The sequence below is a fragment of the Diadema setosum genome, chromosome 10, assembly GCF_964275005.1.
Source record: "Diadema setosum chromosome 10, eeDiaSeto1, whole genome shotgun sequence".
NCBI lineage: Eukaryota > Metazoa > Echinodermata > Echinoidea > Diadematoida > Diadematidae > Diadema > Diadema setosum.
Window position 1 is genome coordinate 15,894,822 of NC_092694.1, and position 25,962 is coordinate 15,920,783.

General features: G+C 39.4%; 1 protein-coding gene across 1 annotated transcript; it reads left to right on the top strand.

Moving 5' to 3' along the window:
* The first annotated feature begins 211 nt into the window (after window positions 1-211).
* On the top strand, window positions 212-11,772 carry LOC140233798 (uncharacterized). The gene is made up of 9 exons (XM_072313891.1): window positions 212-227; window positions 3,591-3,818; window positions 4,579-4,659; window positions 4,909-5,208; window positions 6,459-6,656; window positions 7,870-7,992; window positions 9,088-9,175; window positions 11,211-11,275; window positions 11,330-11,772. The coding sequence occupies exons 1-9, from the start codon at window positions 212-214 to the stop codon at window positions 11,770-11,772; spliced, it is 1,542 nt and encodes a 513-aa protein (XP_072169992.1).
* Window positions 11,773-25,962: the final 14,190 nt, after the last annotated feature.

Here is a 25,962-nt window from a genome sequence, read left to right on the forward strand (position 1 = left end):
CGTGATATAGCTGAATAATAATGACAGTCGTACGTGTGTGTGTCGACTTTAACATGCTCTTGTGATGACTTGCCACGAACTAGTTGATACGCATGAAACCAAGTAATTGTCTTCTAAAAGAGGAAACTTTTACGATGATTGAATTGAAATAAATTATAACATAAATCTCCTGTCTCCTTTCACTGCTATAACGATGCTTTCTGGAGATATAATGTCACGAGGAGTTTGTAAGTACAGCTCGGATTAGAAACAAAATAGATATTTTAAAAAATGCTAATCATGAATGATTGAAGAAATCATACATATCCGAACTTATTTAGATTTGAGCGTCATTTGATTTTGTAGCTAGTATTTTGCTCTCTGAGTCTCTAAAATCGGTTTTTGTTGGCCGAATTTATAGCAATAATTACAATATTATAGTGATTATACACTTGATAATAATGACAATGACCATCCTATGCTAACATCACACAAAAGAATTAGTTTGAGGTTAAACTAATTAGAGATGGGATAAAGCACTGACGTCACAAACGTCACAGGTAGTTTCCGTATTTGTAGTTTCATGCAATAACATTCTGACAGCAAATGTCCCGCAAGGTAGATATTGATGTGGAGGTACGAGCTACTGGTTGGATGTGCTGCAAGATTAACTTTCGTAGCTGAAATCTAACCATCGGAAACAACTCGCCTGATTTAATTCTGCGTTTGTTTGTTTTTTTCTGTTCTTTCAGAACATATCATGCAATCATGAAATGGCATAAAATTGATGCTGTGAATAAAAGTAGTTATAGAGAAATAATCATCTGACCTTATGAATTCATCTTGTAGATTGTGCCAAGATCACATCTCTTCACTGAAACTCAGTCACATAAAGATTACTAGTCATCAACAAAGTATTACGGGCATTTTGCACCGCAAAGACAATCGCCGCAGCTATTCACGCTGCGGACCCTTTCGATGAGGCGTGGGGATATGTGACCAAGTTGACGGATCTGTACTTGAAGTTCCTCAACTTGCACTTTTTTTTTCTCGGTACCTCTTGACACATTGCTTGACGTACACTATTTATAGACGGATGACTCGTACCACTGAAGGAACGTGAATTCTGCAGTGAAACACTTTGGAAAGATTGGATAAGATGGGATGAATCATAACCCTTTCTCCACAGACTGAGAGAAAAAAATAATCATTTACGATCAAAAATAGTTTGACAACGTTTTCAAACAGGCGGACACATGGCCTATTCCCCGTGAAATGTTATCTTCAATTAAATTTCAGTTTCAATGTCCTTCGCTTATCTAAATTTGAAAACCCTTGATAATTCATATCAAGGTCACAAAGAATATACTCAGCGCGGTGAACCCCCTCCCCCTTATGATTTTATCCTCAAGCATTGCGTTTTATCCTTTTCATCTCGTGTCTTTAATGTGTGACCTACCTGGTAGAACATTTTACTTATGGCAGACTACATTATTGTATTCTACTGTGCGCTGTCTGGATAGGATCTTCGAATTCATTTTGGCTAATCATTCGCAACGTTGTAGGTCCATGGGCTAATGAATGCATTTCAGTTCAGTCCAATTTTGTTCTCTTTGAATCTGTATAGATAACAATTTCATTTGAATTAAAAGACAAATCAGTTCATATTGATTTCTACTTTACACGTCCAACGAGATGCATACTGGAACATAAAATGCAACATGTATTGAAACACAAGAACAAATACAGTTACATAATATAAGTACACGACAAGTCAAAAGTATGATTACGGACATTGAGTGCGCTTATGAGTTTTGTTTGCACAGAATTAAAGCAAGGTAAAGTGGCCACGTCAACATGTTTCTTTTGCAACTTTCATGCCGCAAAAATCGATCCTTCGTATTTAGAGGTGACAAGGCGATTAATTTTCGGGAAGATAACTAAAATCGAATTGAAGTTAGGAAAGGCTCAATTTATGCCAACATACTGCCAAAACCAAAGGGCAATTTGATCAAATATCTGGCGCAGGGTTAACCATACCCCACGTAAAGATTATATCAGGAAAATATAAGCAGGTTTCTAGCACTCTCTGCTCAGAACTTCTGCCAGCAAAATCTGTTATCGTCTGGGCATTTTAAAATGAGAATTTGATTAAATAGTGGGGGTCATATAGCCAGAATAATGCACACGTGTCGCCACTTTTCTTTTGAAATGCTATGAAATTTGAGAGGTGACCGCCTCCCATGGTATTGATACTGTTGCCGGTCTGGTAATCTTGGCCTAATAAGTGGTGATTGTGTATACTAAGAGGTGTCATGAGGGATCTTGAAGGGGGGAGGGGGCTAAAATAAACGGAAGTGACCTGAATAGCTACGGTGGATTTGTGTATGTTTGTGTGTGTGTGTGTGTGTGTGCGTGTGTATGTGTGTGTTTCTGTGTGTGAACAAATCGAAAAAAAAAAATCTGTGAGTCCACGGATATGACACATCAAGGTTAATATCTTATACCGTCGTGCTGAAGTGAGCAAGTTTGATAAATCTTTGGCACATTGGATGGCTAAACTAAGGGCAATATCGGGAAGGCCTATATTAATTTACTGACCTGAATGTATCGTTCATAATTATTTGATTGAAATCTCACTTCTTCTTACCCGTACTGAAACACATTAGGTACATTGCCGGCTTGCAGACATTATCAGGAACTTTCGAAACAATCACAACGACATTCTGTACGCCAGTCCGAGTCGTTTAGGCACATTAACGTACCCGATACAATATTCTGCTGCAACACTGACAGTGACTAACTCGACAGTAATTGGGATCATCAATATCAACCAGATATCCAAGCTATTCGAAGTTTTACTATTGCATGGTATTTTCTTCTTCTTCTCTTTTTTTTTTTTTTTTTTGTCGATATCAGTCGCATATTTATAATTTGCTCTGAAGTTTCAGACAACATTACCGTTCTGATACCAAATGTGACCCTGCCGTGGGGGGCCTCGATTTGGAAAGAGTGTGAGCGAGGTCTTGTCAGAGACGAACCTGTAATGTGTTCACCGGAAGTCTTAGAGTTACACTAAAGAGCAAGGATATCCTGGGATTTGGGTATGTGGATGCGTGTGTGTGTGTGTGTGTGTGCGTGCGTGCGTTGCGCTCACATCAATTCCTTCACATGTTGAAATCTCCCGAACCATGTTATTTATTTGCACCTAACTTTGTGCTCATAAAGCCTTCCGGCTGAAGGGACCAATTCATTTTCGCAGCATTAAGGAGGTGTTACTGTACTAGGAAGAAGGGTTGCACCTTGACATTTTATTTTTCCTGTTATGGCCGGCAAGGAGCAGAACTTTGCTTGGTTTATATCAAAATCCAGATCTGATGTTTCCAACGTGTAACATAATACTGAAAGATATGACGTGTCTTTTTGTTTTGTTTAGTTGTTGTTATTGTTACGAGATATGATACTAGCAAAGTACAAAATCCAATTGTTCTTAAACGGCCTTTCACACCGTGATCAAAATGAAGTAAAAATTTGCCTAAGGAACATACTTATTAAAAATTAATGTTGTGTATTTAATTGTTCAATCAACTTCCCCGCTTTGACTTTGACAGATCTACGTCTGTGCAATGGATCCGGGCCTAACGAAGGCATCGTTGAGGAGTACAGTGCTGAATTCAGGGAGTGGATAAATTTCTGCGTTGACGGCTGGGACGCGCTCGACGCGCGCGTCGTCTGCCGAAATCTTGGGTTCCCGGATGCTGCCTTCGGACTGAGCACAAACTCGGCTTTCAGTGTGGACTCGGAGTCATATTACGCCGTTAGTGTGGAATGTGACGGGAGTAAGTCGCCATAAATTGACAAGCTCTTTTAGTCATTTCATCCGTGAATTTTGTCTCTTTCGTCAAAACCATCCTTTATGTCTTTAGCAGACATAATTATATTCAGAATCACTATCAAACTAAAATAAACCCCCAACACATACACCCAAAAGCAAAAAACAAAAATAAAGCCAAAAAACGAATATCGATACAATTACATAAAAGAATAGTAGACATACCGTTTTACTTCCCCCTATTTTGGTAAATTGCAATTTCTTTTAGATTCGATTAGTTGTCATGTATTGTTGCTCTCTTTCAGAAGACAGTTGTTTTTTCATTTTTTTTTTCTTTCACTCAACAATTTGAGTCACTACGAGTATTACGGATCTTTACAAAGCAAGGCATGCTTACTAGGAATTATTATGAGTATAGTTTTATTGAAAACAGAGAAGAACATTCGTGATGATTGTACAAGCTTGTTTCTTTTTGAGATAAGTTTACATCACTGTTACATTTTCTTGGAACATTATCGTAGACACAAATGGGCTTATACCAATATGGCATCTCCCTCGATAGTATAGAATGCCACTGCCGTTCACACAGAAAACACAATGGAATGATCGCTTAACAGTATTTATTACACTGGTGTCAGCGTCTAGGAAAATAAAAGTGAATAAGCATGGATTTTGTTTTGTTTTGAGTTGTTTTATTCTTTGATTTGTTCTTCTCCAATGCGCCCTGATTTACCTTATTTTCTGTTTCTACCTCCGTGTGGTGACAGGCGAAAACCGGCTGGTGGACTGTAAGTACACGGACCTACCAGACTGCTCTCTTGGGTTTGGTGCCAGTGTTGTCTGCCAAAGTGAGTTCAGAATACACGGATACATAATATGCATCGATGTAGCTCAAGTAATTTAATCGAGTGTTGTTGTTCACTCTTTGTTTACTTAGCATGTATTTTGTTTGTTTGATTGTTGATGTCCTTCAGTTCTGTGTATCTGATCAGAGTACCTGTGTCTGATCTGATCAAGTTTTATCCATATAATTTTATTTGTATTGTGCCTACATCCCCCCTCCTTTTATATTCTTTTTTTTTTCTGTTGCGCCTCAGAACCCGACTACATCGGCTGCTTCCGGAAGCCGAACAATAAGAGCGTTCTTATCGAGCACGCCCTGTACTCCAACAACCTTACAGTCGACGCCTGCATACGTCATTGTCGGGAAGGAGGATTCGACTACGCCTGGACGTTCGACGGCGTGCAGTGCGGATGCGGCCACCGCAGCGCCGTGATGGGTCTGTTGAAAACGCATGATGTGTGCCGGTGCCCGTGTGGGGGCGACAAACACCAAACATGCGGTGGACCAGACTGCAGCGGACAAAGCACTGGTCAATTTATGTCAGTATACAAAAGTGAGTGGAAACAGGGTTAGGAGATACATGTGTTTACGTGTGTGTATGTTTGTATGTGTGTATGTGTCTGAGAGGACGGGACAGGCGGGGGGGGGGGGGGGGCGAGGAATAAAGACTGAGTTGAGTTAGTTTGATCAAATTGAATCACGACATGAGATTTTCTCGCCGTTGATCAAAACTGATTACTAAGTATTAATGAAGCAATTGTTGTGTTCCTCTGTAGTCGTTTATACCGTTGCTATTTGCATATCACTTTCTTTGCATACATTTGAAGAAAGGACTTCACGGTGCACTTATTTGTTTGTTTGTTGTTGTTTTTTTTTTTTTTTTTTTTTTTTTTTTTTTTTTTTTTTTGGGGGGGGGGGGGAGATGTAATGTTTCATCATGAATGCGACTTCTGGACCAAAACGAAACTTGAGTAAAGCAAAAGCCTCTCGCAAATAAAAGTAGCTGAAAGAAAGGTCTTATGACCCTCCTCTCCCTCCCTCTCTCTCCCTTTCTCTCCATTTCTCTCCATCTCTTTCTCTCTCCCAGTCTCTCTCTCTCTCTCTCATTATCCCCCAGTCCCACTTAACCTTTGTATAGAATCGACTGTTTTCACAAAGTCATGTTTAATTGTTGTTTGTTGAGTAAAGATCCGTTGCTAGTTGGAGGCATTCACTGCGTTTCAATAGGATTGGTTCAACGGGGACATTTTTGCACGTAGAAAGAGCTGGGGTGAAAGAGCTGCGAGTACAATAAAGACCTCTGTTATTTTTTTTTTCAATTGACTGAAAAAGTCTTTTTGAATTATCTTTCTGTTGTACCATTGTAAAACATTATTTTCCTCTCGAGTGCAACTGAATCAAAATGGGCATTGATATCATCTTTGTTCTTTTTTTTTTTTGTCTACATTGGGTAAAATTGCACGTGCTTAGATTAAAAGAGCTATTGTAATCTATAGACGCGTATCAGGGCAATTACCCCCGAGGGCAATCCCCCCCCCCCCCCCCCGGCTAAATACTTGTTAGTGATGAGGTTAGAGCAAAGATAAGGGTTAGGGTTAGGTTTAGGGTTAGAGTTTTGGTTAGGGTTAGGAAAAGGCTCAGGATTAGGATTAGGGTCAGGGCCGCCAGGGGAAGGGTTCGGGGTATTTGCCCATACGGTAATTGCCCCAGACCCCTGTAGACGATATGACTTAAGGGGTAGGCTCCTATAATAGGCCCAGTTTATCTCTCTGGTATGACAGCAATCTGTTCTCTTTCCCTTAGCAAACTACGGCTTCTGCCCTGACCCCGGAAGTCCTGCGCACGGTGATAGAACGGGAGACTGGTTCCGGTACGGTGCGGAGGTCACGTTCACGTGCAAGAAGGGCTATCGTCTCCGTGGCAACGCTACTCTACAATGCGTGACCGGGCAGAAACCCGGGGAGTTTGTGTGGTCACATGCCGTGCCGTCATGTCAAGGTGGTGTGTGACAATGAATTTTCTATTTGAAGTGTTTCTTGTGTATGTGAATTTTCGTTTAGATCTCCCCTTATCAAAAAGACTGCTGGAGAAAAGAGCGAACGTTTCTTATGGCACATTGGTCAAGCACACATGTATGCACAAACAAAATAGGCGTACCATGCATAAAACTTTCTGTTTTGGTTTGTGTTCATGTATTCTTGGTTTTTTCATTTCAAGAAAAAAAGAATATTCAAGGCAAGGTGCAGTCTGTTAGCAGAGCATCCAAACAACACAACGGCAATTCCAAGATACTCCTTAAATATGACGTCACATGCACTATAAAAAGGATATTGCGCCCCAACACTAACCACACAAGGCATCAATTCAAAAACAAACTGACACACATGATCTCACATAGCCCCACCAGTGGAAATCAATAAGATATCAATAAACAACAAACAAGTTATACATAACATTCATGTCATCAGTTTTTTTGTTATGCTGTCGAAATCGCTTCTCTCAAAGGTGTTAATCAACCTCCCCCACATAACATACAGTGCGTGATGTGCTTTTATCGTCAACGTTAGCTGCCATTTCAACCGTTAAGTTACATTTTGAGAATGAACAGCTTGACCTATAGGGCAAAATCTTCATCATGAAGCCCAACCTATTCAAAACTAATTAGTGAAATTGCACATTATACTCGGCCCCAATCTTACTGAGTGCAAAGCTTCTTTTAAACTGAATGTACTTATATGGAATATCATCGCTGCCGTCGTCGGCTTGAAATGAATTTGAATTCTCATTGCTGAATTGCGTGCTCTTATCTTAGATTTGAATGATACATTAATAAACAATTTTGATTGCTTAGTAGTAACTTTAAATAACCGGATTTTAAATGTGGTTGCTGATGCAGTGGTGCGAGCGTAAAAATGCGTGAAATGCTCGGAATATGAACTTAGATGACAAAAGTATGAACTTGACCTAGAAAACCTATATTTCAAACATCCATTATAACCATTATACCATTATTACCATTATATACCATTATAAACTGATTGTCTGATTTTTATTTTCAATTACCTACGAGTTGTTCGCATAAGGTTCTTCATCTATCCATGAATCCAATTATTATTATTACTTCAGCGTTAAAGCGATTCTTGTTCAACAAAACAGACTTGTCTGGGTAAATAATCCTGTAGAACTATCTTTGTCACTTGTACAGAAGTTGGAGTCAGGCCACAAAGCGAAGAAACCACGATTTCGACTGTCTTGTCCAATGTGTCGTCTGCGGCTAATTCATCGTTCAAAACTACGCCCTCAACGGGAGATGCAGTAAATCTCAGCAGATTGTCCGGTGAGAGGTTTTTCATAGGAATCAATGAAAATAATGGCAGTAGATTCGGTATAATCCAATCGTTTTCGATGTCATAAATTCCAAAAAGACGCGATGTCTCTGCGTGGTGGATACTATAAAGAATAAGTTAACCTTTGAAGTTTCGTATATCTTCGATTCCAATTCTAATATATTTTATCATTATTTCTAAATGAAAAAAAAAATCAATAATAACAAAGTGAAATGAAACATGATATTCGGATAGGATGCACAATATATTATTGCAAACATATAGAACTGATATTTTGTAATTTTGTAATCATTTGTAATTGTATTTGTAATTATTTTGTATTTTCTGTCTTATAAGAAAATAATATTTATTATAAGATAACTTATATCTTATATTTTCTTATGAAATTACCAAAACAAGGAAAATATAGTAATGTGAGTGAAACAACCACAAACCCAAGCGATATAGGGTGAGAGTCACTCTCATACAAAATAAGCATCATTTGATAGAGACATCATAGTCACGTGAACCTTCGCCATCATGTCGACGCTGTTACTTATGTTTTAAGTAATAATTATTTTTGATTTGATTTATCTTATTTCTGCATTCAATCAGATACAATTTAAATACAAATTTCAAAAGTACAAAGACAAAGAATAGCAAGTGCAGTGTAATACATCGATAACAGTACACAAATAGATACACTTAGGTGATTCCATTAAGCAGAGTACATACACAAAAACATGAAATAATACAGTATTTTTCAGTAAATAACAGAGATCATTGAATGCAGGAGACCACCATCGTAAGTGATTAGGCTTGAAATGGATGGGGGTCTCATGGGGGCCTCAAGTAGTAATTATTTCTCAACTTTATCAAATTCACTGTCTTGAGAAGGGGTATCAGCCTTTGTTACCATAGAAACATTAAAATCTTGAATTAAAGGATAGCATCTCAGAAACTCAACTGGAAAAATGCAAGTCCCGTCATGTTGACAGTAATCACTGGTAATACCATGTTACATAATATTCATGATCCTTCTCGCCCATGAGTGATCCTTTTGTATTATTTTGTCATTGTTTTTATTTCATCGTCACACGCCGCAGGAAACATGGTGGGTGTCATAGCCGCAGTGCCAGCCACGATCGTCTTCATTGGGGCCATTATCGCAATCACACTCGTGCGGAAGAGACGGTGAGTTAACCATTTCCGTGCCATTAGGAAGTTCTAGATTTGCGGCGCGGACGTTTGAGACGACGCTTGAGCTGGACGTTCTCCTCTTCCCTGCGTCGTGTTGAGTAAAGTAGCTTTAGATTACGCAGAGACGCAACCTATAAGAAATAAAATGGCGCCCCCATATGATGTGTGCACAAAGTAGCTTTCTACGTCGTGCATTGAGCGGACGTAAAAATAGCACATAACGCGTAGTGAAAACTCAGGCGCGCAAGATATAGATCGACTTTGATACCCGATTCTGCGCATGCGCAGAATAGGTGTGGTTTTTTTTTCCCCTCTGAACGTTCCCGTCGCGAAAATCGAAAGCTCTCTTTTAAGTCAAATGTGCACACATTCTGCACACCATTATGAACAGGTAAACACTAATGTGACACGCAAAGGGTTAATTGGGAGGAGGGAATGATGGGAAAATAATTATAGAGCAGCACGGGAATTAATTTTATGTTCTTCACTCTTAGCAGTCGTTCTTTCCCTGTCATTTGCTATTTAGACATTAGAATCCAATCAATTCTGCAGTTACCTCGGATACAATTGAATCACCTGGAATTAACTTTTATACCTACAAGCAATGCTTCTATGTAGATTCCTCATATTTCACATGTTAAATTGTCTTAAATGCTGTACTTGACAATTCATCTATGCTTTTGTATTGTTATGTTTATGGTTGATCTATTTGTTGAAATGTGGAATATGGAACAATAAAAAACAAAACAAACAAAATAGACATTTTTATCCCTGCTGTTTCAGGAAGAATAGACACAGAACTTACTTCTCATACATATTGTGCATACACGTTATACGCACACACACCCTGACATACATATACATATACATACATACATACATACATACATACATACATAGTTAGTATATCACGTACATAATACTACATTTATAGCTCAAAATTGCTTGCCCTAGAATAGTAATTATGGTAGAATTCTTGCTTTGTAAAACATTAAACCGTGGAGATATACAACTGAGCTCCATGGGTAAAATATTTCATAATAATTATTATCAAAAATGACCAGCCAAAAAACTACATGGTTATTGTATTCACCACGTCAAAATGGTTCTCCTTGAACTTACAGACAAAATAACGCTGAAACATTTCGTCACACCAGGGCCCCATTTCATAAAATATGTTAGGATGGCAGCTCTTGCTGGAATGGCAACTTCCAATAGCAACAGCCAATCAGGAAGCTGGATTCTTGTCGTTGTCATGACAATTGCCATTCCAGCAAGAGTTATTATCATATCAACTTTTTGTGAAACGGGGCCCAGATGTTTTCTGATTCTGTCTCCCAATGTTCACAGGCATCCGTGAATGCGTTGAAAATGAAACTCAAGTTTGATGTTTATCGTTTTCTCATAAGAAGAAAACAAAAGACAGTGAAAAGTAACTCGAGTTAGGTACCGCCGTCACGTATCAATAGGGAGCTTTAGATTTTGACGCGCGGACGTTCAGAGGGGGAAAAAAAAGTGTTCTGAGCATGCGCAGAAGCGCTCGTCAAGTCGATCTATTTTTATCTTGCGTCGCCTGAGTTTTTTACTACGCGTACTGGGCTATTCTTACGTCCGCACAGTTTGCAACGTAGAGAACTACTTCATGCACCGATCATATGGGGGCGCCATTTTATTTGTTATACGTTGCGTCCCAGCGCAATCTAAAGCTACTTTTCAACACAACGCAGGGGAGAGGAGAACGTCCAGCGCAAGCGTCGTCTCAAACGTCCGCGCGTCAAATTCTAAAGCTCCCTAATATCAAGTGATAACAGAGTAAGGGAATGCAAAACAATACGCAAATAAATACAGTGATTAACTAGATAGGCCTACATAAATGAATAACAAAATGATGAAACTTGATTTCTATTCGAAACCTTTTATAAACCTGAATACTAAAACGAAAGTTATGAAATTAAGATATGAATAATTGCATATTCCCATCACATTTGTGTTTACTTCTTTCAATTTTTATTCTCTTTCTTCATAACAGGAAACGGTATACGATACCCGCCGGAAACTCGGTCAGGTACAACTTCCAGATGAAAAGTCCTCCCCGTAACGAGGAGGGCCATGTCCCTAGACCAGTGCCAAAGCCTGTTCCAAGACCAGCCCCAAGACCTGTTCCAGTCGCGCCGGCAAGGCGCCTAACCAGACCGGGATCAATGACGCTCCCCGTGCGCAAAATGTCGAGCAACTCCAACGATTACTACGCCTCCATTGACCTGCACGGTGAGGCGGACTACGAGAACATCGCCCGGCGAAAATTCGACTCGCGCTCCTGTAAAGAAGTGTTCGCTCCGCTCTACGGCTCGCAGTCGCTGGCGCACACGAGAATTGCCGTCTCGCGGACGTTACAAGGCCGCGGGCAGCGGCGGCGTGATCCCTACGAAGACACGACCATCATGGTCGACAACGACCTCTACGCATCGCGGGACGAGTTTCCGGTCGACGACAAGCCTAAGCCTCCCGCGAGAAAAACTGTCCCGTGCAGGAGGAAAGCGAACGCCTTTGCGCAGCCCCAGTATTTACCAGAAGAATCAGCACTAGGATGACCAGGCTGGAGAGATACCATTCCGTCTCTGTTACAATTATTTATATAAAGAAAACACTTGTTACCTGTGAACAATGATGCACTGGATAGTGTATGTAAATATGGATTGCATTTGATAGTCGACGGATTTTACTCCCGATGAAGTTTTGAACCACGGGTTTTAGCAAGGTTCATCGAGAATGTGCTGATAGGAGGAGTATATACTGTAATACTCACGCACAAATAATCCAACCATTAGCACTCACACTGACTGTACTGTGTTTTGACGCTGCATTCCTGTTTTGGCAACTTCTATGCCCTAGACGTTTTACACCAAAGTCTGCCGTTTGTTACGGCACATTATGGTAAATCGGCACATTTTGGTAAATTACCAAAATGTGCAAGTTACCCAAATGTGCCGATAGTGCACCTATACCTGACGGGATCAACTGTTACCAAAATGTGCAGTAGTAAAGTGGATTTGCCTGCACATTTTGGACAATCTGCACATTTTGGTAACTGAACTAAAAACCCATGGATGGGCTTGAGATTTATAATACGGTCCTGCTGCAGCATTAAAGACAGGCAAGACACTTATTTAGCTCACCCGAGCTGAAGGCTCGAGTAAGCTATTGCGATTGCTTTTCGTGCGGGTAATGCTGTGTGACCTGCGTGCCAGGTGCGTGGGGCTGACAACTCAGTGAAGGAATTCCTCTGAAGGAATGGCAGAAGTACCACAGAATGTCATTAATTTGGCCGCATACGGGGACTGCGAAATACATGCGTGGGAGTTGCCTGCGAGGTGCTGCTCAAAATTTGGCTGCGGGTAAATCGGACTCGCGTGCGCAGCTCCGGGCAACTACGGGCGAGATAATTTTCCTGCGTGCTGGGTAAACCTTACTCGCAACAAGCCCGCGTAGCTTGCCCGAAAAGGTGTGACACGGCCTTTAGGCTGCCGAAATCATTCGGTGGGGACAGAAACCAACTGCACTTACAATTTGTTTTTGTGATGATTGTGGAGGAGCAGAAAGTTACCAAAATGTGCCGTCAAAGTCCTGCACATTTTGGTAATTTACCAAAATGTGCAATTGACCAAAATGTGCCGTAACACCGTTGTTCATTTCAAAGACATCGTCACTTGTCACTTGGATTCATGTCATTGGAATTCTCATTATAACTAGTCTTCTTTGGCAATCTCATACACTGTGTCATGGCAACGAAAAGTCCACTTAGTGAGTGCGACTTATAGGTCCCCCCCCCCCACCAATCAATTCAAGGAAGCCTTTAATCATCAATATAGTTATCTAGTCATCTAATATCATGATCTCCATTATTTTTATGCTTGCATGAAAAACGCGGTCCCAGCCGCGTGGTCATACACGGTTGTGTGTCTTCTTATTCATTGCTTTTACCACCAGGTGCCCTCACTCATAACAGCATCACACATTCTTCTTTTTCTTTTTCTTTTTCTTTTTTTTTTCTTTTTTTTTTGGGGGGGGGGGGGGTAAAAATATTCCTGACAAATTTTGACGTAAACAATGAGTGGTAGGCCACATAACTGTGTCTGGTGCTTAGCTCTAGTGTTACAGGCGTGGAGGATGATGTCACAGCTAGAATAAAATCATAATGATCTTGAGGATTTTTATAATAATAATAATATTGTTTTGGATATAAACTCCAAATTTTATTGTCCAAGAAAGGGAATTCTTTTTGCCCAATTGATCGTGGGCCCAGCAACCACTGAGCAGCGCCAGATCGACGTTGCTCTAACCTTTTCAACTGTTGAACGGCAAACAAGGTAGCAGCAACTCCCATCTTTTAACGTCTTTTGGTATGACGCGGCCGGGGTTTGAACCCACGACCTCCCGATTGTGAGGGCAGCCGCTCTACTCACTGAGCCAACACATCGGTCAGTGTTTTGTGTTTTCTTCTTTCTTTAATAGGGGTGCGGCCTAGCTTACGAGCTGCGAGAGATTAAGAAAAATGTTTAAGATATAATAATATTATGATGCATAATTGTCATGATGTATATAGTTATAAGGTTATGCACTGACCAACAGGCAGCAGTAGAGGTCAACATACATTTGGACTACAGGGACATTATAATGTGCAAAAGGGAAAGTTCACTTGTCTACACACGCAAGCCAGCAGATGTACTTCTCTGTATACATTATGCCCGCGCTTTCCTCGATGAAAGACATCATTATATTAACTGTATTGACGATTGTATCGGGGTAACTCATTTGCTCCCTCTGTTTAGATCTATTTCTACAACAAGATCTACTCCACTGTCATACTTTGCTATTTTTATCATTGTTGTTGTTGTTGTTCTGGCTGTTGTTGTTGATAATGACGGCATTAACTGGTTTCTCGAATCCGAGGATCAAAACGGGAAGTTAGCTTTTGGCGGCAATCTTTCTAATTGCTAAATAGGCCTATCAGGGAGAGGCAGTGTTTGGTGCATGGGGTACAGTGCACTCCCGTTAAAATAAACACAGTTATAACGAAATTCTCGTTTCAACGAAAAAAACAACAACAACAACAAGCAAACTCAGGTCCAACATTATTGTTTATATCATGTCTTTGTACACTTGTTCGGCTATAGTAAATGTTCGATATAACGAAAGAAGACTGCCGGAGTCGTCTCTTTACTAGATGTTGACTTTACAAATGAATAATATGCTATAAAGATTATGAACTACTACTGAAACTGTTCGTACATCATTTTAACAACAAACTGCAGCTGTATCTCTATTCCATGTATTACATAAAAATAAAACATCTGCAAGAAACAAATGTGTTCGAAGGTATGAATTGATATCTGATTTGCACTTGACAATGCGTGTAGTCACCATAATTTTATTCAATACAATCTTAGTTCAAATTAGTTAAATCTTTACAATGTCATATTATACACAATACTAAATATACATCCAATAAACAATAATTTCATTTCAAGACTTCAGGTATGGTACAAAATCAAATATTCACCGACTGACTTATGCTCCGTACTAATGTTAGCACAAACGCACGAAATTAGAATATTTCCAGTAAAAAAAAAAATATCCTGGTGTGTCTAATTTCGTCTGATTCTTTTACAACATGTAAAGATATCAACCTCCAAACTAAAGCCTACGTGCAATCAGGGAGGTGAAAAAAAAAAACAACTCACTGGTAGGATATAAGGGATCGGCGTGCGTATAATGTTATGATAACCATTACCATTAACCACTTCGATATACAATAGGATGCGTTATGATTACGCATCTATCTTGTTTTCTCTGGTGCGCCATCCTGATTTCAGTCTAGCGCCCTCTATTTCATCGCATCTACCCTTTACCAGCCTGTTCTAGTCCTCTGCACAATTTGCGGGATGTTCGCAGGTTTTGCTGCTTAGCTATCTGCATTGACTTTCTCTTGCAGCAGTGTCCTTCAAGCGGACCTTTTAAGATACATAATTATATATCTTTACTCAAACTGCACAATTTGTGCCCCTCAAGTGGAGTTGTGGCACGATCACAAGAACTTGAGAAAAGAAGAAGGCAAAGAAAATGAACTAGTAGTAGTGGTAGCAGTAGTAGTAGTAGTAGTAGTAGTGGTAGCAGTAGTAGTAGTAGTAGTAGAAGAAGAAGAAAAAGAAGGAGAAGAAGAACTTAGAAGGGAAAGAAGAAGGAGAAGAAGAAGAAGAAGGAGAAACAAACAACAAAAACACAAAGAGTCCAGATCGACTGCTCTAATGATTCCTTCAGAATTTTGAGGGAGCAAAGGAGTGTACGTAGTATTAGAAGTACATAATAAACTTCCGACCTCTGTCGCTTCGTGAGAGCAATCAGTCTATGTACGATACCCCGGTTTTTGTTTTCTCCGGTTCTTGGAGTCGCGCCACCACCCGACTTAACGCGCACAGGTTTAGCATATCAAATACAAACAACATCAAAGAGGTCCATAATCCAGACTTCACCAGTACTAGCATCTAGCAATGAAGTCAGTTTTATCAGGAAATTAATTTACCGAATAAATAGCACATTATATCATGTACATGATGAAAATGCACCACCAGACACACAGTGACTATTGTCAGTATACTACAGTCTGCAGCATTATTTCACTTCGCATGATTTTCCCCTTTTTTTTTCTCTCCTTTTTTTTTTGGGTGGGGGATACGGTGGTGGACTAATAAACACATACACACACACACACACACCCCCCCACACACACATAATATATATATATATATATATATATATATATATATATATATATATCCGCAGACACCGAAAAAAAAAACATCCATGCGTCAAACCGATCCACCGCGCCACATGAGGACAGAAACACACCACTTTGACAGTCTGCCTGAGGATCGCGACAGCGTGAAACCGCCGGTAGTAGACAAGGCACCAAAACACAGGTACGCCTATATATATATATATATATATATATATATATATATATATATATATATATACATAAACCAAACCAAAGCATTGAAATACGCCTTCCCCTACTATATACGAGCATACTACTTCTGGACGTATCCAAGTAATCTGAAGAGAAATTGCAGAACAATTGTTATGAAACGTACTGCATTATTTTATTAAAATCGTTGGTTGGTATTAATCTTGGTATTAATCAATTTACATTAAACCAAGGAATAATGTTTCTTACATACTTTGATCACTAAAAAATGTAAACTTAATTGCTGCATTTATTTGTATCTTCAGTAGGTTATGGTTGCTATTTGAATTCGCGAAAGAGATCATTGCAAATTTGGGGGGGGGGGGGACATAACAATCAACTTCACAATAATAGGCCTACCTTCGGTTCTGGTACGAACACATGCAAAGGAAAACAGTCCTCTGTCTTTTCCAAAAAAAAAAAGATTGGTAGGTCTAAATAATCGGCTGGGGCGCACGCCACACGGGGTCGAGTAGCGTCGATTTATCCTTGCAATATTTTCCCTATATACTGACCAGGCGAAGCGAAGATCCCCAATAGGTACTCCACGTATGGGATCCCAAGGTAGGTGGGTACGGCTCTTCGAAAGCCAGGCAGCTGCTTCGACTGTACGACGTGACGCTGTCCAAAGATCGTCGCCCTAGCTGTCTTCACCACGGGCTGCTCGCCATCGTCTGCGTCAGCCGTGGTCACAAAGGGTAGCGAGCACGACGTCAGCACGAGCAAAAGCAGAACTAGTTTCAAAATGCAGGGCGTTTAGACACAGCGGCGAGGCGTAGCGCGTATAATGCAGTGAAATAGCTTCAATGCAAAGTAAAATGTTTCAAAGTGTCAATGCACATTTCACTCTTGCCTGTGATGCTTTTCCGTTATTTGAAATGAGTGCTCTGGTGCACGAGACTAAAGCGATCGTACTTCAGTCTTGGTGCCAGCTCTAGGTGCTAAACCGTGTTTTACCGTCCATCCTGTATTCACTTCAATTCAATTTATTTTCATACTTCTCAATGAATGTACATCAAATATAATAAAAACATGGTGAATCATAATGTCCGGCTTGGATGTACAGTAAATTAATATAAGCATGTAAAACATATAGCGGTCAATCATCGTACGTTTGGTTCTATGTATAACGCTAAAGATATGTGACCCAGCACCACAAAACCAACAAAGAGTCGACAGACATGGATTTTTAGTTAAGGTCAGATTCTGAAAGAGCAGACTCTAAGCTTTAAAATGATATATAACGCAATCCAAATGGACTCTCCTAATCTATCATTGGATAGAAAGTACACATTGTAGATAAGTGTGAACTGAGAAAAGAGGCTCTGGAGAACAGGGACTATCCAAGCGCTTAATCTTTACCAAGCCGCGCTAGCTGCTGTGCGATGAATGGAGCAAATAAACTTGACCTCGAACTCGTGGGCCTTGTCCACTGTATAATAGTGTCTACCTTGTGGGCTGTATAACTCCTGGGCTGTATGACTCGTGGATGTTGGTCTCATGACGTGCACCTCAAAGGACTGGTGCTAACGTTGCCTCTAACCTCTAGATTTGGATTCAGAGCCCGCAAAAAAAAAAAAAAAAAAAAAAAAACAGACAAAACAACAACAACAACAACAACAAACAAAGAGTACATGACAATTTATCTTGATTAAGGAAATAATAATGTGGGAATTTCAGATTTTAGCGGCCATCTTGAATATCTCAAAAATCCTCAAAGATGCACGAGTGTCATCATCCACATTCAAAATTAATTCTCTCGAAATAGAGTAAAACCATCAGACAATCGTCTGGCCGTCGATAACCTGACATACCTCGACGACAGCTTTGCTGCCCCTGGTTGCAGTCTTTCTTCTACAATGTTACAACTCTCTGGCTGTTTATATTGGACAAGGCAGAGCCCATTCATGCCAAGAAGTGTCTTTGTCGATTTCTTCTTCTTTTTTTCATGCATGGGGGAAAACAGCTTCCTTGTACAGAGTGTTGAGTCAGGGAAAGAGTCAGTTTGTCATACGTATGGGCTCTTACAGTCCCTAACAAGAATGATTATTCCGTAATGCGTAATAATTATTATGTTTTTATGTTATCAGTTTGTGTTCCTGTGTAGTTTTGACACTTTGCGAAGTCACTCGGTTCACCCTTTGCTTAGGCGTCTTGTAGTCCGTCTGCTATATACCAAAAAAAAAAAAAGGGGGGGGGGAATCATGTCACATATTTTATCATCTTAATTACAACAGTCATGCACATTATGATTACAAGCAAGGACAGGAATCATTATGTTCGGATGGTACACTGCTAACGCGTTAAAGAAAACCTTCGGATGACCATGATGATTTCCATACTTTCACATTTTAACAACTATAAATTAGTCATACTGGGTACAACATTTCAGAATTAATAGTGACTGGGATGATGAATAAGGATGTTTTCAAAATCTAAAAGAAATTGCAATGAACAAGGATGATGACATGACAGCCTCACCATAATAATGTGTGAGTTGGGGTTCAAGGAAGCAGAACAAAAGTTGAAGGCTTGCAAAGATTATACACAGGTGAACTTGTTAAGCAAGCGGTATTGTAGTTCAAGTTCAAGTTCAACTTTATTTTCATTTCCATTAAATAAGGAGAAATTATGTTCAATGTACTGGAATTACACTGCTACATTTCTGAAATATGTGAGCCTCCTATATGTCATCATCATTGTTCAGTGTAATTTGTTTTAGGTTTTTCAAAGTATGGTTTGTCTGCTCAACACCTCTCAAAGACCACAATAGATTCAACAAATCTATAAATGGAACTTTACATTTTATGTGCTACATGATGTGAAATCATGAAAATCGTCTGGAATGCCCCTATAATTCGTCTGAAATTCTACTTCACACGAACAGGTTACCAAATGAGAGACTCGGTCTAAATCAAGATTGTGCAATACAATGCTTATATCCATACTATGCTACAATACAATGAGTCCATACTATACTATACTATACTATACATACTATACTATCCATACTGTACTACAGTATAATGCTTATATCCACACTCATCCATACTTTTACATTATTATAATGGCTGATATGCGATCGAAAATGTGTGGCTTATAACTATAAAAGAAATAGCCATTATATATTGTGCCATGGATATCATTGATTCCTTACACACTTTCGCCCTTTCTAAAAATGAAGAGAGCACGATGTGGTACAAAAACTATAATGCCATTTATAACTTTGATATGTTATTTTTTGATGCAATAAAAAGCAAACAAAAAAGGGGGCGGAGTTCTCTAAAGTGAGAATTGCGCCTAGCTTACAAGACAAACATCAGTGGAAGATATTAATTGTTTTATGAAAGTAACTCACATGTATACTGAGCCGTAAACAAATATGCACCAACATACTTTATTTGTGTAGGTATTGGATGTGTCCACTTTCTATTCATCGGGAAATCCCAAGCAGAACCTAATAATAACAATTAATTTCCTGTCCGTTGCCATGTTTACACGTCGCAAGTAACACAAGTCCTGAAACATGAGACGCTTAAAAGGTTATGTTCCTCTCGCGAGGCCCATAGAAATCACGTGAACGCGAACATGGTGTGCTAATGAGGAGTCGTTTTAAGTGGCCGTATAGTGGTCCAGTGGTAACGGACGTGCCTGGTTTCCAATCAAATTGCTGGCGTTTGAGTCCCACTGAGCCGAGCTAAGAAGTAATTGCTCTTTAAGAGGCAAAACACTCTGTTCCTCGGATAGCGTGTAAAATGGAGGTCCTGTGTGTGACAGAGAATCAGAACTCATTTATGGTCTTTACCCCCCCCCCCCCTTCACCCCATCATGTCAAGAGGTCACTCCTTGCGTTGTGCATAAACAATTATACAACGTCCAAGTAGATCCTTGTAATTTGATTGGAGGATTGTTGGTGACGTGATATTAAATAAGCACTCCATTCAACGCGCCGTGCAATTTTGGTTCTATTTTTGCGTGCAACTTGGTTCGATTTTTTCGTTCTATTCCACGGTTCGAGAAATTGTACGGTACTGCGTGTACTGTGTGTTGCATATTGAGGATCGCATGCAGCTAGCACAGGTACGTGTGCGGTACATGCATGCGCGTACGTAGGCCTACGTAGTGCTAGTGTACGTGTATGACGAGCGCTAGTATAGCTGTGACCTGTATCGACACTGATTGCACAAGCCAGAAAGAGAATCGCAGTGGATCCACATGTAAGTATGGCTATATTTTTCATACATTATTATAGGCCCTATAGACTTCTAGGCCTACTTAGACCAAAAAGATCTACTTGGACGTTGTATAAATCAAATAGTGTATGGTCTTTACTCGTGCAATGGAACGAGATTTCGCACTCGGTGAAAGATGAGGCGCACTATTCAACTCGGCTTCGCCTCGTTGAATAGAGCGCCTCTATCTTTCACCTCGTGCGAAATCTCGTACCATTGCACTCGTGACCATTCACTATTTGTATATTATATAACGCCAGAAGAGATCCTAGTCATTTGATTGGTTGTTTGACATTGATTATTCGGCCCATTTCACTATGACGTCATCATCTGTGCAATTGTGGCTCCATTTACCGTGCAATTTTGGATCCATACGATTTGCTCCATTGCACGCTCGCTGAGAACATAACCCGGCACACTGCGCGTGTTAAACGCGCTTGCGTTTGCAGTATGTGTATGCGACAGCGTGCACCTAGCGTAAAGTTAGCACTCTCGCGATCTCAGATTCTCTCCTGTTTCTAAGTTAATAAAACATCAAATGACAAGGATCTATTTTAGGCGTTATATAAAACAAAAATAATAAATGTTTTTTCATTCGTGCAATGGACAAAATATTATTCATTCGGTGAAAGATGAAATTGATCCATTCAACTCGGCTGCGCCTCGTTGAATGATTTCATCTTTCACCTCATGAAATATTCTGTCCATTGCATTCATAAACATTCATTATTTGTATACTAATTACCGACTATAATACAAGAGCGAACAGCTTCTACAGGTACTTTCATCCGAGTTCTGATTGCTTCTTATACGTATACAGGATGCCCCCCCCCCCCACTCCGAAAAGACATTTCGGGATTAAATGATGAGTAGTCGCGTGCCACATTCTCAGCAATGAAAGTTTTAGTAGTTGTTAGTTGATTAGTTGTCCCACGCAAAGAATGTGTGAGAGTATACCGGTTTCCATATTGTGTAATGCTGTAGATATCCCGGTCAGAAATAATATTGTTATTTATATATACATTGGTCCGATTACAGCAAATGTTGTGTGTGTGTGTGTGTGTGTGTATGCGTGTATGTGTGTGTGTGTGTGTGTTTTGTTTTGTTAGTTTTCATTTTACAATTATTGCTAGTACAATGTAGTTTCATTTTCTTTCTAACCGAGGTCCACTTCTACACATGCTATAGGGTTTCCTTTCAAACCGGTAGCATGAAATTCATCCAGCGTTCCGGTGCTGCCTCGAGCTCTTTAGGTTTGACGTCTAACAATCATTTACATGTGACTCAATTCTGCAACCATACAAGGATGTACACTTCGCTAATTCAAGGTTGCAACAATTTCATTGTTCTTGCGCATGCGCTGATCAAACTTGTATTGAAATCGAAAGATTTGTGTGGGAAAAATGCTCGATTTTGAACTTTGACATAGCCATGACAACAGAAAAGAATCACCAATGTTTGAACAATCTGCATATAGAAAGCACAAAGGACAATATCTAGCACTATGCAGTGCCAATGGAATTGAAATGGTTACTGCATGTTTAGAATGTAATGATTTGCTCTGTGTGGTAATATTTCGTTCTTGGCGGCTGATTTCACAGGGTGGTTTTGACGGCAATACCTTCTGAATCATGAAATACCCAGTTTTATTTTTTTTTTCATGACACAGAAGTTTTTATCAGTGTAAAAAATTCGAAAAATGAACTGTAACCGATATTATTAGGTATACACGTCCCACAATATTACCGCAGTCATGACAGTGCTTTGGAAATAATCACCTTAACTATGTTTGATTCTAAACATGAAATTGTAATATCTTAGCTGGTCATTTTCATTGAGTTAGGTTTTTTTTTTTTTCTTTCTTTAAACTGTCATTCCTTGTCTTTGCGATGAAAACAAATTACCCTAATTGATCCATTAAAGGTAGGGAATCCCATTTGCATGCCTTAAATGAAGAGTTGTTTAAACACAGTGGTATGTTGAAGAGAGTATCATTTTAGAAACTCCCATAAAGTATTGAAAGTGGAAGGTAACATTTCGTACAGTTTTATTGACCGTTAGATTTTGAATTGAATTTTTTTTCGGGGCTCACCGTAAATTCCAGTACATTACTAGGCTACCTTTGCAGACCCATGCACTGCATATGTGTCCATCATGTATATTTTGTGAAGAAAGTTCATCAAAACTTACAAACATTTCTACATACATTCTTGCCACACACTCTATATGTTATTACATCAGCTCTTATACTTTTAGATTTGTGTTTATAGATAAAAAAAAAAATACAGAAGACTGCAACAAACAGGCTTAAAGGGGATGGCTAGTAACTGATCAGTGGGAATCAGTGGGAATGCTGAGGGATGATTGTTCCAATCCTTGTGGGATTCATTTAAGAGTACATTATATATCTATTCTTGTGTGAAAATTATTTGCTTCAGAATGGTCTCATATTCAAGTAATGTGCAGTTTAATGTTTCCAGGTAAGCGTCCCTGGTCAGTGACGGGGCATTAATCTGCACATTACTTGAATACGAGACCGTTCTGAAGCAAATAATTTTCACACAACAGTAGATATATATAATGTACTCTTAAATGAATCCCACAAGGATTGGAACAATCATCCCTCAGCATTCCCACTGATTCCCACTGATCGGTTACTAGCCATCCCCTTTAAGTGTGGCTGACACACAGAACTAATGAGTAGTTGAGTTTTGTGCATTATTCAAATTTTAGATAACTGTTGACTTCCAAATTTCTAAGCAGTGGCCTAAACAAGTCCCCTGAGGTTCATATTTAATGTTTTGCTGCATTTTGGGAGTTCTGTAAAAGGTATCCCCTACCTTTAAGCTATGATGCATAAATTAGACTAAGAAGGTGTCAGTGTGTTCTAAAATATACGACACAATTCGGGGATTTTCTCTGTGCTCACTTCTTTCAAGGTTCTTCTTGTGAAGATAATTGAATATTTAGGAATCTTAACGATAGCAGTCATTAAAGTACTTCTTTCTAACACACTCTTTAACTTAGAATAACAAAGTTAAAGGGGCTGTACAGTACTGCTGCCCCCCCCCCCCCCCCCCCCACGGAAGAAAGCAGTAACTGCATAGCTGCTGAGCTGAGATAAATGCGATTTTGTGTTTTTTGCAGATTCTTTAAAAACACAGAAACATTCAAAAATAATTTTGTGGTATGATTATGCACCATACCTAGTTGTCTAACAATACCTAGGAAAAAATTATGTTTCCGTTATTTTTTAAATGTTATTTAGGAAAATGCAGTTACTGCGGTGGCTCACCCTTGATTCTGGGTAGTTTCCCCACGGAAAAAAACAGTAACTGCAGACGGCCAGGAGTCTGCTGTTTTCCCTATGGAAAAAAGCAGTAACTGCACTTGTCACATGACCATAGGAGGAGAATTGTTACCACCACCAGGTTATAAAGTTCTTCTACTTTCTGATTAGTCTAGATCTATAAGATCTAGGACCTAACGCTAGACCTAGACTAGGTCTTGTCGATTGAATGGAATTCTGTGTAAAAATAAGGTACATGTAGGCCTACCCTAATTGAACTTTGAAGTGCCCGGCCTGGCCCCTGACACAAACATGACCCTGGACTAGACAATAAAGTATCAAGTCTCTTCGTCTTAGATCCTAGTCGAACTCTGACGTTACACTTAAGCTAGACTACAGATCTATGCCCAATGTTAGTGCTAGACCTAGATCTATTACGTTAGATTAGGCCTACTGACATTTTGTCTAACACTAAACAGTTAACAATAGATCTATCTAGGCCTACTCTGTAACGTTAGATCTGGTACGCGGTAGACCTAACTTTAGGGCCTACATCTAACGTTAGTGTATATTAGTGCTCATCTCCCTTCAATATATTTTCAGCTCACCTAGATTTTCTGGTTCTGGCCAAAGCCATGGCTACCATGACTTTTCCTCTGCAATTCATGATAGATTTACAGGCATGCCTGGACCGCAGAAACTGTGTGACAGCATGGTTAGCACTGGCATGATCACTCAGACTGTACCAGGGGCCTGTTTCATAAAGCTGTTCGTAAAGTTACGAACAACTTACGTGCAACTGGTGATCAATTCTCATGTGCTATACTTACCAGAATTTCCATAATTCAGCACAAGAACTGATTACCAGTCGCTCGTAAGTCGTTCGTAACTTTATGAACAGCTTTATGAAACACCCCCAGACCTGCAATACTGTGCAAGTGATGACTGTGATGTGATGCAGTGTTTAGCTAGTTACTGTTATGCTGCAGAATTTATGCGCATGCAGCTAGCTGCACGCGTATTCTGCACTCTGATCGCGCTGAGTCTGCCAGGTTTGCTAGTCTCCAGAAAGAAGCTTTTTCTACAACTTGTCATATGATCCCTTGCGGGCAGAGTCAAGTTACTGGTTAAACAATCTTTTTATATCTACTCCCCTAAATTATGGAAGAAACTGCTGTTTACATTGTTTAACAAAAAAATAGTAGAAAAAATAAATGGTATTAGGGAAAAATATACAGGAAGGACTATACAGAGTCTGAATGATTAGACTAAATTGTTAGTTACTGCTTTCTTCCGTGGGCTTTGTTAGTTACTGCTTTCTTCCGTGGGGAAACTTGCAAAGTTGAATCAACTGGATGCAGTTACTGCTTTTTGCAAAAGTGAAAAATTGCATTTTTGGTCACTTTCATTTTTTTTTTCAAAACTGACCTATTAACATTGGAGAGCATTGGGTAAACTATTCATTTTTGCAAAAAAGTAAACATTCATAAAAATGTCAGTTACTGCTTTTTTCCGTGGGGGGGGGGAGACTGGTTGAGGTGGAGATTTATGTTTTTTACATTCCTAAGTGAGGTAATGAGAAACCTCTTTTGAAATATGAAAGAGCATGTAATTTTAAGAAGGATTCAACATTTATTTGATGAAAATTGGTTTTCAAATAGCTGAGATATCCAAAATAGTGATCATGATAAAAGACTACATGCCACAACTCTATTAGACTACATGCCACAAATCTATTAAGATCTCCTGGTTTCACCTTGTTTTTGGATATCTCGGCCACTTCAAAGCCGATTTTCATCAAATAAACTTTTGATACCCCTTAGAATTGCATGCTCTTTGACATCACATAGAGTGGTTTCTGAATATCTCGCAAAACGTTAGAAGCTAACGACCAGAACTGTACACACCCTTTAACTATACTCGTTAATTTAATAAGTTGTTCTTTTCTAAATTTACACCTCGTTTAACTAATTAATGAATGTATTTATCTGTCCAATTTACCTCTTCCATTTGGATCTACTTAAAAAAAAAAAAAAAAAAAATCCATAAGGCATAATGAACCAGAACTTTGGGCCACACTTTCAGATTATATATCTGAATATATATACTTTCAGATTATATATAAGGCATAATGAACCAGAACTTTGGGCCACACTTTCAGATTATATATCTGAATATATTGGGCCTCTGAATATATTGGGCCTCTGAATATTGGGCCTCTGAATATATTGGGCCT